This window comes from Heliconius melpomene, chromosome 7 (genome assembly GCF_056956725.1).
Source record: "Heliconius melpomene rosina isolate 202511_hmr_F chromosome 7, ASM5695672v1, whole genome shotgun sequence".
In the NCBI taxonomy this organism is placed as follows: Eukaryota; Metazoa; Arthropoda; class Insecta; order Lepidoptera; family Nymphalidae; genus Heliconius; species Heliconius melpomene.
In genome coordinates this window covers 7,382,100-7,396,748 of record NC_140395.1, presented here as the reverse complement: position 1 = coordinate 7,396,748, position 14,649 = coordinate 7,382,100, and the positions used below count along the sequence as shown (strand labels likewise).

At 29.5% G+C, this 14,649-nt stretch overlaps 2 protein-coding genes across 7 annotated transcripts in view; both read right to left on the bottom strand.

Annotated features, from left to right (window-relative positions):
• The window catches only part of LOC146537559 (uncharacterized), a 161,326-nt gene extending 148,961 nt beyond the window's left edge, over window positions 1–12,365 (bottom strand). The window contains exon 1 of one of the 4 annotated variants that reach the window (XM_085188252.1): window positions 12,141–12,365. The gene's annotated coding sequence lies outside the window, so the exon portion shown is untranslated. Of the gene's footprint in view, window positions 1–2,720; window positions 2,848–12,140 lie in introns of those variants that run through there. The other 3 variants (XM_085188250.1, XM_085188253.1, XM_085188251.1) reach the window with 3 other exon arrangements.
• Window positions 12,366–13,256: 891 nt separating this feature from the next.
• Window positions 13,257–14,649, bottom strand: part of LOC146537557 (uncharacterized) — a 107,900-nt gene continuing 106,507 nt past the window's right edge. For 2 of the 3 annotated variants that reach the window (XM_085188257.1, XM_085188256.1), the window contains exon 3: window positions 13,257–14,593. In XM_085188257.1, the coding sequence (XP_085044383.1) occupies window positions 14,430–14,593 (164 nt within the window). In that variant the 3' untranslated portion in view covers window positions 13,257–14,429. The remainder of the gene's footprint in view (window positions 14,594–14,649) is intronic. The other variant, XM_085188258.1, reaches the window with a different exon arrangement.

Here is a 14,649-nt window from a genome sequence, read left to right as displayed (position 1 = left end):
GTGACAAAATTATAATATTTAACAGTTTCTCATATATTTTATTCAAAACATAAGAAAAAAAGATAAACTTTGGTTCTCTTGCCGTAATATAGTCTCTTTGTGTACACCCCTGCTGATATAATAAGCGCACTGCGTCGTATATCACGTAAATAAAAGTAACGTCGGTCGGGATTTTATCGCTTAAGCAATTTTCTCTTTATAAAAAAGATTTTATACTTCAAGGTAGGTACATAGAGCATCATCAGTTCTTGTTAAGTGGCTCGGCTCATAAGCGAGTTAAAAGAATGTAATATTAAAATTTGAATTTAATATAGTTAACGTTTATTCCTTGTTATTAAAAAACAATAAAAATATGTGTAAAACTTGAGGATTTTTTCAGTAAATTACTTATTTTTAAGAAGAAAGTTTTAAGTGACAGACCCCAAAGCCACTTTTTATCTCGTAACCAAATCGAGGAAAAGAAAAATAATTCCTTCTCTCGAGTGGGAATTGAACATCAAACCGTCGCTTAAACGGTCAGACGCTGTACCGCTGTGCCACGACGGTGTTAAATTCCAAAAGTAAATACCAAATACTATTATAATTGTGATCGATAATTGATGTTCTAAGCATTTTTCCATTCTTGACAAATCCATTTAAGTATGACCTTAGCCATATATGGAAGTTTGATAGAGGTCAGACGTCAGGGGATTGCTTAAAACAGAAAGCTATTTCGACCAGGAAATTCATATTTATTCATTTATTGTGTAGTATTGTACGAATTGAGGCCAATCGTGGCGCGGGGATACAAGTATGACTATAACCGCGAATGGTCGTGGGTTCTATCCCCATCCGAGGAAATTATTTTTTTAATTGATTATTTTCATTTCTACCCTCAGGTGCAAAAGGCGGCGTTGAGTTGCGCCCCCACATATTCTCTTTATAAAAAATATATAATATACATTTACAAATAGCAAAAGGGCATTTAATTATACTACTAATGTAATTATAAACGTAAATTAATATGATTTCCATAATTTATTGCATAGTGAGGTAATAATCGCGTGTCGTACGTAGAAGACATAGAATAAGCTTCTTTAGATTTATGACTACAAATGAATCAACGATAAATATAGATCGGTCGACCGCGAACATTGTACAAGTATGGAAAAAACGTCTAATAAATTACATATAAATCATTTAGAGGCCGTTGTAACGCAGGGGCATCAGCGTGCATTTGTAAAACGAGACGATCGCGGGTTTGATTCCCATTCGGGGCCATAAAAGATTTATTATCGCTCGCTCTGGCAACGAGGCAGAGCGTGACATTGAGTTTTTCCACTCTCCACGCAATGCGAATTCGGCGAACAGAAGTGTTTTAATGGGAATCTAGTGCCTTGCCACGAAGTTCCCAAGTTTCCTGAGCCTACCCTTCTGAAGCTGCCATATATAATATCGAGGTAAAAAAATATCTCCCAACCTAAAACCAAATGTATAATCTTAATAAAATGTTTAAGGATGAAAAAGAATTATTCTTCATGAACCTACATTAACAGCAACAGGCATCAATTAAAAATAAGTTACCTACATAAATAAATTACATGTAGCCTTACGTTTCAATAAAATAATAAATGGTTTGTATATGTTCTGCGCTTATAATTTGCTATTTCCCATTCACTTTCATAAACAAAATTGTTTAAACTGTGTTAATTCACATAGGTTATGAGGTCAAATAAAAGAGATGCTAATTTAAACAATTAATTAATATGTACATTAACTGTAGAAAAGAGATTAGCTAAAAACGACACGATGGTTTTCGATCCGGTCCCTAGTCGGACGGACTTGTTTAACTTACGGCGTTGGGTTCCGCCACTTAACACACAATATCGAAAACGCGATAGCGAAGTTAACTTTGATACATACTTAAGCTCCGCACAGATAAAAATTAATGCAATATTGACAAAACAAATGTAAGTCCTAAAGAATTATGTTTTGACAGCTTTAAAATCAAACCTTGTGTTTTAATATTATAAAAAAAATAATATAAAATAAATATGATAATAACAAAAGCTTACTCTTTTCATGAGTCACCAAATATAATATCAAAATTCAGAGTTTCTCACTACGACATACGATACTCCGGCAAATTCTGACACACGATACTGTTTACACCTTTATGGTCTCACTTATCAATATAACAAATTATTTATAGCTATTTTTATAATAAAATTATCTCTACCGCAACATGTACCTACATGTACATGTACATGCACCTATCACAATACGAAACAATCAAGTTCATCGACACGAGCTATTTGAGTGGCAGACAGTAATGTCCGCTTAAACCATATTTAAACATTAATGACCGTTAAGGTCACGTCTATATCAAAAGTGACGTTCACATTTATCATCGCTTATGTTAATAGACATTTTGGTATGTGATTCCCGGAAGAAAAATACTTACTTCTACTAAACCTTCGTAAGTCTTCCAACAGTGTACTTAACTATACAAAGAAAGTTAACTAAAGTGGCCAAATATCTTGCCATATTTCCTATTAAGTGAGTTTTGCAACTTTCTACAGATTTAACAGATAGGTGCAAAACCGATAATTGAATACGCGCCGAGTTAAATTGAGTTAAATTAACTGCAACGATCATATCGATAAATTGCGTCCGGCAATTTGGTGAACGATGCCGAAATAAAAATAAAATAATATACAATATTATATTACACGAGTTACCTTTTATAGTAATAATCGATTGGGTTGCGAGAATATTCGATTCTCAAATCGGAACTAATTAGCATAAACAAAACACTGCCTTTTCTTGGGTTGTCGCGAAAAGCAATATCGTTAAAGCGTCGTTATAGCGCTAAGAGCGCACCTGTTAGCGCGACGTGAAGAACGTTACTGGCACGAAGCGACCCATTAGTCGCACAGAACACGTCACGCGGAAGCCGGTTCTGCTGGACATCGCCGACTTGGGAGGAAACCGAGGGGCAGATGTATTTGGAGATTAAAAAGATACCAATTGCCTTTTTGTGCCCTCTAAGTATTACGTTTTCCTTGAGGAAACTTGATAGTAGAAGTATTATACAACTAATATAAAACTTGCGTGAGTATAATATAAATTCATCTGCCCGTGCCTTTAAGTTTTCCGTAATATTTCATACTTTTTGTACATTTTTTAATTGCACTTCTGTGTCAAATGTGCAAAAGATGCAACACGAATAATTTAGTGGCACATTTCACCTTTCCATTTTAGTGTTTTAGTGGCTTTTAGAGCTAAAATATATACAATATTAAAATAAATTTGCAACCACTGCGAATAAACCAACAATCCTCAACTGCAAAACAATACCTTCATACATAACAATATTATAGAGACATTAAAATCCTATCAATCATGATATGCATAGAGTAAATATAATGTAGAGACAATAATTCGATTAGTATATGCAATAATAACCTAATTTCCTACTTATTTCCCAATGATTACATCATAACACTGTAGAAGCAAAAACAAAGCGCGGAAGGAACTTCTTATAAGGAACCGATTCTTTAAGGTCACCAATGCCAAGTAAATGAGGTGAAAGCGTCTGGACGTGTCTCTTGAGTTCAGTAACATTAAATACCCATCAATTATATGATAGAATCCTACTTTGTTGCGGCACAGTTGAAATGTTAGCACATTTGCAAAACGCGATGGTTGTCGATGTAAATCTTATTTAGGGGAACTCAAATAAAATATACTTGCATAGATAATAAACATATATTTTTTGTTTGTGAAACATAAATATAGCGTTTCGAATATTGATCTTATATCATGATCAACGAATGTCACCTTTATAATCTTATTTTCATAGCAGATATGTTTTATCTTATCATCTACCTGTTGAGTTGAAATCCTATATATTGAACTCCAACTATACAGTATAATACGAAGGAAATAAAAGATATTTTCATCGCAGTGCGCCTCTTATATACATTTACATATCACTGATAAATAATATTTTTTTGAAAAAAGAAAAATAAAAACAATGAAGGCAGATTGGTAATCTAATAAAAACATACGTCATTAAAGTCATGTTGTACAAAAGTAAATTATCTATTCCTATATAAATACTAACAACGACAACAATCGTGTTCAAAAACAACAGTTATAAAACGACAGCTTTTAACAATTTGGAGGTTCAACAACTTTAATAAATAAAATAACCGTGACAATTGGGTAATTATTTAGTCATTATATAAAAAAAAACATTTTCTTATGTAAAAAACAACAACCAAAATTAACTCCTGATAAAACAATAAACAACAATATTTATTAACAGCACTTCACCACGAAAGTCAACATAAATAATGTCACCAAACAAAAAAGAAGCAGGTATTGCAACTATACCTAAAACAAAGGCTACTCCGCAAGTAATTGGCGCTCGAAAAATTGAATTGATTGAATATATTTCCATTTCTAACTGCTATCAATTCATCTGTCAGACAGAGGATTTTATGAATCTGTCATTGAATGGCACAAACAATCACATTTTACTTGATGCATTTATTTCTAACAATGTTATGTTAATACAAAACATAATAGACTATAAAATTATTGTGTTCACAAATAGACATAGATCTATGTGTAAATATATAACAATATATTAATTTTAAATAACTCGGTATCACCAATATTAATAGTAAGATTTTTTTAAATGAACAAATGACATTGCTCAAGGACTTGAATGTTTTTTATCTAAAAGTTAATTTGAAACAAATCTCTAGTCCAGGTTTACAATAATAAAAACCAAAATATATTATGTTTTATACTTATAATCTAAAATTGTATTTAAAATTGTATTTTAAGAATTACTGCTAATTTTTCTCGAAGCAGGGTTCAATGAACAATAATACATTGTAACAAACAAGTAAACGTGTAAAGCGATAGCTGAGAGCGCCCGTTACCTGTCTCCGGCTTCCGTCTGCACCGCGGTAATACAAATCGCGACCTTGTACCCTACTTTCGTGTCGCAATTACAGAAACAATACATTTCTTTTCTTTACTACTAGAAGAAATTATAATGGATTTGTTGTTATATTTTAAACTAAATGGCAATTAGTTCATGTAGTTTTTTTTAAATATTTCTACTAATAAATTAAATAAATCTGATAACACAAAGGGTGTTCAAAAGAAAAAGTCATCGCTATGTAGGTGTCTTTCAATTAGGCGGAGAGTAAGGAAAGGAGCGTGCTAACTCTACCTTATTTCTACCAACACTAATGTATGCGAAATAAAGAAATATATATTTATAACTGACATAATATGAAATGCATACATTAATGTGTTACCAAGAAACCGTATAAGTCAGCTGCTATGGTATAGAATACACAGCTATTATATGGTGTACTAATGTTATGAATAAAGTACTCGTATATTCGAACCATTTATCATTTTATAAAGATTTCAAGGGTTAGGAAAACTGCAAAAAATATCTTTAAAATATATAATTTCATGCTTTTTTTTTCAAAGGATGGTGGGCAAAGTGGACCTGATGTCAAGACACTCTGTCCCCTATTTTCCGCCTAATTTCCGGAGCGTATTGAGTGATGAAAATCAAAATAGTTCTTGGTGTACTAGAGCAGTGAAATGAAAACAATTAATTTCATCGAGTAGGAATAGAACTTATAGCCATCGTTTTTAGTTATGCACTTTCCCACCGACCCACGTAGCGCGACGGCCTTTTTTTAATAAAAAAACTAGATGAACTAAAAAGATAAAATTACTTTTATAATAATAATATTTAAATAACAATATAAAATAAAATGTCTTATGTTAGGCAGAGATCCTTATCATCAGTTTATTGAAGATTCGATGTGAAAAAATTAAAGCTATGTGGGATCTCTCGAAACAATTATAATATTCGTCATAAAGAGAAAACTTAGGCAAGAATATTTCTACATACTAAATAATAATAATAATTCTTAATAAATTTCTTATGAAGTATGTATTGATTGAAATTCACTAAAAAAATCGTTAAACAGTATTTTTTTTGTTATATTTTTCGGATAAATGGAAAATATAAAACTGTGGACAACCAAGTGATAGAGACTCGTCGACCGTACTTTAGTCTTTCACAATAAAGATTTACTATTGATGAAATTTATATGTTTAGTTTTCAAGAGGATACAAATAAAAAATAAATAAATAAAACGATACTGTTTCAACGAGGCCAATAACCGACTAAGGATTATATTTTAGCACCATAATCTGTGAAATGTAAATATTTAACACAAACCTAACATACAAAAATAAATTTAACAAATAATTGACTGTAAAATATCAATATAGGGTGATATTTTTTTTTTCTTTTTAAAATATCATTCTCAGAATACTATATACCTTTAGGCATTTTAATAAAATTAACCTCGTTTATTAATTATTTTAAAGAACAGTTCAACCAATATGAAATACAACGTTTAATTCCGTTATCAGGAATGTATAGCTCTCCAAAAGTATGGCACTGGCTGTAGGTACACAATTAATTGAATTTCCGTGAACTGAAATATAATTAATTTTGAAATGGTTCAGAATGAACAAATCGGAGGATAAATTAGATAGATTACAGGTAAACTCGTAATCCATTTCATTCAATTAATTAATATAAAATTAAATGTATATGTAGAATAAAATGTAGTTATAATAGTTTCTGTTATTTTTAACTTTTCTATATAGATAATGTATCGTGTGGTCTAATATTAGGTAATAATAGCTAAGTGTCTAGTGTTACAAGTTACAACCTTTTTAGTTTAATCTCAATCTGGTCAATAAATTCTTAATAGGACATATAGATAGAGATATATTTCTTAAAAAAAACGAACATTTATATAATGAGAAATTCCGTATAATCACTATTATATCTATAGATAAAATTCACATAAATCGAATTACATATGCGTCTGCTGTCAAACACTAGTAGAAAGTTAAAAGGTATCAAAATGGATACTTTAATGCAAATTAAGAAATTAATTTATTGTATTATGCAAATAGGAACTTTCAAATTTTTTGTTGGTAAAATTATGTTTATGTAAATATGAGTGTAAATATAAATAACATAAGTTTATTATTCTCATTTATGTCTATAGTAAACATATTGGATACAATTTTTAAGCGGGCAAAACTGAGAATACGTTTGGGCGAACTGATGCGTTTGGACGGTGGTTGGTTTGGTTCTAAAATATAAGTTTGAAATAATATAATAACCTATAAAATATAAATAAAAACAATACTATAAAACTTTTTATAAATATTTTGTTATAATAATATTATAAAGAAAATATTGAAAGGGCTCTAGATCTGCCTCGCTAAACACACGTGAATTATAGTCGTAAAAATAATTTTAAAAAATTCTCGTTTGTGATAAACATTATATTTGACTTAAGTCAATATTTAAAACATAATTCTAGATAATAAAAGAAATCAAGAATTAACTTTTATTGTCACATAATATTTAGGAGACTTTTCATAATTTTTTTATATAAATGAATATAAGGAAAATTGATCTCATGCATGCTGTTATTTCATGTGGGTGTGGTTAGTCATTGAGGCCAATATATAAAAAATATGCTAATGAGTCAAATTATTATGAACAAAATACATTGTACATATTATTATAATCTGTACATTGTTCTGCAATATATATTTTATATTCCCACACTTCACACTAAAAAGAATGAATAATCACAAAAATTTTAGCATAGCAAAAATAAAAAATTAAATAGTTTTTTTTTAATTGGGTCAATAAAACTTTTAATATTATTGTATAATATGTAAATATCATTTTCTTCATTGAAATAATGCTAAATGATAAAGTTCTTTTAAATTCTATTATTGAAAATGTTAACAATAAAGTGTTCATTGGTCATGGTACATAGTTGTAGAGTGAGGTGAAGAAATAATGTATATTGGTTGGCATTTAAGTAAAAAGCAAAATTTACTTATCCTATCCATACCTATATTATAAATTCGAAAGTAACTCTGTCTGTCTGTCTGTCTGTCTGTCTTTTACGCAATCAGGGCCAAACCGCTAATTTAATTGTGATAAAATACTCATATAGAGATACTTGAGGGTCCCGGGATGAACATAGGATACTTTTTTTTTCTCATATTTGTAATATTTTCGATATATACCAATATATTAAAATAATTAATTTGACAACCAATTTATTCCGCCATGTTAATAACAATCGTCGCTACGCGTTGCTAAGCAACGGCTTGCAGAATTTACTGTTTTAAGAAAACGTCACCCAAAGTGAGTTTGCTTAATGCATACATGGCGCGCGCCGATATAGTTTTGTATACATTAACAAAAATTAGATGATTTCTATAATTTGATATTCATCCTTATGAAAATAAATATAATAGTCGCTTTTAGCATTTCATCTAGATGGAAATTATAGTTTACTGTGTAATATTCTAATAAATAAGATGTCACTGATTCCAAATGACCTAGCCTACGAGTGGTATAGTATGACCTACGCGAACGGGCAGATGACTTTGATGATTTTGTAAATTTTTATATATTTTCGAATTACTATTATTTTTTATGTAATTATTTGCTGCTTATAATTAATTTATCTCAGTTTGGTTATCTATACCGATGTTGTACACTTAAAATATCGTAATTTTAATCATTTGGGATTTTATTTAATATTGTTCGCAAAAATTAATAATTATTTAATATAGAAAAATGATTAGTACGCGCTCACGGCAAACTTTAGGTACTTTTTCTAATATTAAGAATTTCCTTTAGTTACTTTTACTTATTTGTTTGTGCATTTCGGTCACTCAGATATTTTTTCTAATAATAAATCTCCACTTATTATTATTTTTTAACTTATTTTAATTATTTAGGCCCATATTTTCGCGGGCGTAGCCGCGTCCGGGCCCACTAGTATCTTATAAAACAAAGTCGCTTTTTGTGTCTGTCTGAACTTTCTAACTCTTCTTCTTCTAAACCACCCAACGGATTTGGATGCGGTTTTCACCATTAGGTCGAGTATTTCTCAGGGAAGGTTTATATATAGTTTATTATTTGTACATTCTTATGTAAATTAACATAAATACGATAAATGTGTATAAAGTCCTACCCGCTGAGACACTTTGGCGCATGCGCTGCTTTAATGGTAAATACTACATGAAAAAAATGTATTAGAGTATTATTCCTCTTAATAAGATCTACAAAAAAGTCCGCGATGGCATATTCGTATCTTTTAAAAATAACGTGTAGTGATCATATTTCTGTCTAAAAATAGTAATTTCAATACATTTTTTATTGTGAGGGATATTTTTCCATAATGGTATTAATCCTTATCCTTTAAAATACTTTATTAAATTTCTACGTTAAACGAAGATAAAATTTGCTTTTTAAACTATTTCGAAATTGCGAATAGTTTTAGAGAAAAACGCATTTAATTATTGACACATCACGCCGTTCACACATTAACTGCATCGAGTCAAGTTTCACTTATCCCTTACTCTCAGCATATAAATAAGTATATTAGTTATGTTGGCCATTTAATGTAGATCAAAACTGTCTTTTCTGTTTTTCATTTTAATAAGTACTTTAGAAGTTGTTACAATATCAAAACATCCTTGCTGCGAAACGCGCCCCGCGACGTTTTGCTTATACAAGCGCGTCATGAGCAGTCATCGGTGGTTCCGTGGTAGAATGCTCGCCTGCCACGCGGGCGGCCCGGGTTCGATTCCCGGCCAATGCATTCTATTTAATTTTCCTCACAGGCAGCCACGTAGTGCTTGCTTTTCATCAGGGACAGAATACCCTCTTCAGCATTAACCACAAGCTCGAATAAAAAAGCCGCCCGCTATAGAGGCATAGCAACGAAGATTTAGATGTGTTTGCACGTATTGGATAATTGGAGTTGAATGTATTATTTCAGCGCGAAATATTTGGTTTCATATTTTTTGTTGTAGTTATTAGTAGGAAGGCTTTTGTTTATAATTTCTTCCGTTTAAAAATAGTCATTTAACTATCTAAAAATAGTCATTTAAATATATTTTAATAAGTACTTGAAAAGATTAGTAGCACAGATTTATAATTACGATACCTACTAAAAAATCCCTGCTGTGTAAAACAATTGGAAAATCCTTATTGGAACTACGATAATGCGGGTTGCATTAGAGTTTAATTAATTTTCACATTATCTTAAGTGCTTTGCAAACATACATTATATGAATAATCCAGTAGTAAAAGCGGGCGAAGCCGCAAGGGGGTCGCTAGTAGATCATAAATATCGGAATAAAATTTTACATACTATGTAACTGAAATTAAAGTTGACATGACAAGACGTAGAAGCCATAATATATGTACTGTACACTGTATAAGCAGAGTAAATAATCATATAAAAAACTACCAATAACCAATTTTGATACACAAAGCTATCTTGTTTTTATAAGAACCAAACAATATTAAACATACTAAACAATATTTACTTAACCTTTAACATGTGCCATAATTAGATGAGACATAACTAAATAAAATATATTGTTGATGCTCCTATAAAATTGTGCACTTTGTTTTTATATTAAAAGAATAAGTCATTGGTCTAGGCGTTTTTATGTTATAAAAAATATTGCCTCACACTTTTTCATCTTATACCAGGGTGAAAAGAGAGACCCAAATGACAATCTGTATCACATTTCCAACCCCAATTTTTGACACATTGCATGTTGAGGTGAGAAATGAAAATAATTCAATTCCCTGAATGAAAATGGAATCAACAATCATTGAATTTGCAGTCAGGAGCTGTCCCAAAAATATGGTCTCGATAATGGTGTTTTACTATATTTTTGAGGTTGCTGTATCACAGGAGTACAAACTTACAACTGTAAATGTGAGGATTGTTTGTTTGGTTTGATTCCCACTCGTGGAAATGAAATATTTGATATTTTCTTGTTCTGGTAATGGGACAAAGCACATCATTAGTTCTGCCACTCCAATTGTAATCACCATCTCAACATCCTTAGCTTTTTAAGTTCTATTATATAAATTAATTTCATGTAATTAAGTATAATCTATAACTGTTTATTGGTCAAACTTTTTCTTGGTCTATTTCTTTCTGAATTCAAAGTAATTATTTATTTTGTAATGATTATATGATTTTTTAATAGAAAACAGAAACATTTAACGGAAACAGCAATTATTGGCTGGCATACTTAGATATATAGATATAATCATCCATGCACGGTTGATTCTTGTGGTTAATGCATAATTTAGCAAAGATGTGTGGTATTAGAATCATTTTTGATATTTTTTTATTTTTTTTATCTGTATAAAATACATAAGCATTGGTTTTGTAAAAGATAAATTTGTTATCTATTAATTTATAAATAAAAAAAAATTATATTATCCAAAGAGCTACTAAATTTTATTCTTAAAACTTTGTTGTTGAATCTAAATTGTATCTGAGGATGTTATCAACAAGATTGGCCTTAGGGTCCCGGAAGATATGTTATGAATGGCATCTAAAATAGTATAGGTTCCATAGTCTAATGAAATGATGATCCACATTAGTTATGTCCCTTGTATGATGTAATTTCAACAGAGAAGTCAATGACTTTTATAGCGTTATAAAGTGTAATATACAGTAATAGTAGCTAATTTTCAAAACAAATTTTGAGAAAAATGAAGATATGAATATTACAGACATAAAGGTATCAATTCATTTTTCTAAAGTATAACAAAAATGCACATAATAGTCATTTATTATATAAATATTTTTTATTCTACTTTTATTTACACAAAAAAAGCTGAATACCAAGTGACTCTTGTTTAGTTTGAGGTCATATCATATATCACATAGTTGTTTTTTGATTATTAAATATGTTGAATAATATTTATTTGAATGCCGTAAATATTAGATCTTGTAATTAAAGAATTACTCGATCAATACATAATATAGTAAATAAAAAGTAATATGACTCAGTAAATAAAGCACACCATTAGATAACAACATCCATCAACAATATTTGTAACGTAAATTAATTCGAGAAAAAGTTTTTCTATTTAAAATAACAAGAGTTAATCGAATGTGATAAATAAAATGACGTCTAGAATATTCATATAAACAACAAATAAATAAAACCGTTACCTTTTAAAAACCACAGCAGAGGCAGGTTTCAGGAACACAAAGTAGGTTGATGTTATGAATTTTCTACAGTAAAAATACACGTGCAATGTCACATAATAACGTATGTATAACAAGTTCACTACAAATATATAACAATTACTTTTAAAATTCAACAATAGGTGCTAAATTTCTAATCAATTCGATATCTAATAAAATCGAAGGCAAATAAATTCCACAACACGTTACGCGATGCAACCATCGTTCGTTTTGCAAATTATTAGACAGCTGTCAGGTCGCTCACGCTTCGATGTTGCCATTTTATTAAATAAGTATATAAAATTTATACTTGAATTTATTACACTAATTATATGCGAATACATTAGTATAATTTTTGTAATGAAAATAAATTTTATTTAAAATAATTGCTTACTGTTGTTATTTATTTTACATATCCCCACGCTTAGCGCCATCTATCGATGACTGATTGAATAACTTGAGCAGTATTAGTAGGTATATATTGTTTTTAATAAACCCTTATAGATGTAGTTGACAATGAAATTTAATTTTCTACAAAGATGGTAGATGGCATTAGGTGGAGGAAATTGTTAATAAAATCATAACTTAATTAATTAAATTTTACCGTTTAACCGTACCATAGTACTTTTATTTTTAAAATTTTTATTTTATGAATTGCTAATAATATTTTTCAGCTGTGTTATGAAACTAATCGAAGTTAGCTTATTTTTTCCAAATTAATAAATTTCAATGACTCGTTCCTCTAAACTGCATTTCGATACCAATTATTTTTAAAGATAAATACTTATTTTCTGATTACTTTTACATTTTAAAGAAAACACTATCCTCTAGAATAAATAGCAAGGACCAGAGCCAAGATTAAATTACTACTAATTATTTTAAGACAAAATTACAGCCTGTAAATGCCTAATAAGGACTTCTGATATAAGATTGATTAAATAGTAAAAAATAAGCTTCACACTATATCCCACACACACAAGCATAGGCAGAGGGAATGGAGCTAAGACTGAATTTATCGGAGCATTACTTACTTGTTGAGTGTTTGAATAAACAAAAAAGATTGATTGAAAATTGAAGAAGGAAGGAAAATAAAACATCAAATTAACTAAAAACATTTTATTTGATCATAACTTTTTCATATAAATAACGCTTTTTTAAACTGGAAGCCTCTACGTACAAGTAAGTAGTTTTATATAACAATAGAATAAAACAGTACAATGGTAAGTAATAATTACACATAAAATAATTACAATAGCTTACAAATAACAGGACTTAACCTTTAAAAGTCGGCAGAGCAATTATTGTGGCAATCGATTTTCACCTAGAAAAGAACAGGATTTCATTTAAGAAATGTTTAAAAAAACTCTCCAATAAATATTTTATAAAAAAATAAGTAAAAATATATTAATTTACTGTTTGTATTTACAAGGCTAGCTGTTGATAACATTCTTTAACTATTAATAATAATAGAATATTCAAACATGACTCCATCCAATTATAACCGTTAGATAAAGATTTTTGGCTAGTTCGTAGAAATCAAATGTTTATATTTTATGGGCCGTTGTACATATATTTTTAATATTTATATTTCTTTGTAATGTTATCAACATAAAATAAATACATACAGCTTTACTATGTTAATAAACTATTTTATTTTAAGATATTGGTAAGCACAAACTATATTAGTATTATCTACCAGTGATGTAAAAAGCACAGGATAATTATTTTTCGAACTCAAATATGAACAGTAATAGTAAACTAGAGGCGTCAGAATAAATTTTTAGAACTAAATACTGTTGCACAAACAGCACTCCTTTAAAATATTAAGGCTTTATATATAAAAATAAAGAATTACTAGATTTGCAACATATTAATAACAAATAAATCTAATATGTTTGTGTTATCATGTAAAATAAGCTTCGTAAATAATACAAAAGAACACAATGCTATAAATAAAAAAAATTAACATGCAAACAGCTTTATTCATGCGTTATGTAAGTGATAAAATTTTAAAAACATTTTTGTATCAATCAAATTTGGCACATTTCCGAATCAATTTTTAATTTTAATAAAAAAAAAAACAATTTTAAAATATAACATCACAGTTAAAAATATCGAGTTCATTAGAATACTTAATTAAAACTTTCAACAAAGTTTGTTTTTGCAATTTGAATATTTAATGTATTGTTCCTCAGAATATAAGATGTGCCCGGCGTCGTAGATATTACTAAGAATGTTTTGAAATATACATATAACAAAATATAGCGTGTAACATCAAATAATTAGCATAGCAATGATGGTGATCATTGCCAACAGCAAGCCGAGCAGCGTCAGCCAATCCAGGTCTGCCAGGTGCTGGGAGAACATTAATGTGTAGGAACAAGCTAACATCAACGTGCCATTGTCGTGCCAATTGCGCTTTGACTTCGTATTATCGCCTGTCAAAATAATAACAACGCAACTATAAAAAATAAAATATTTTTTTACCAAATAT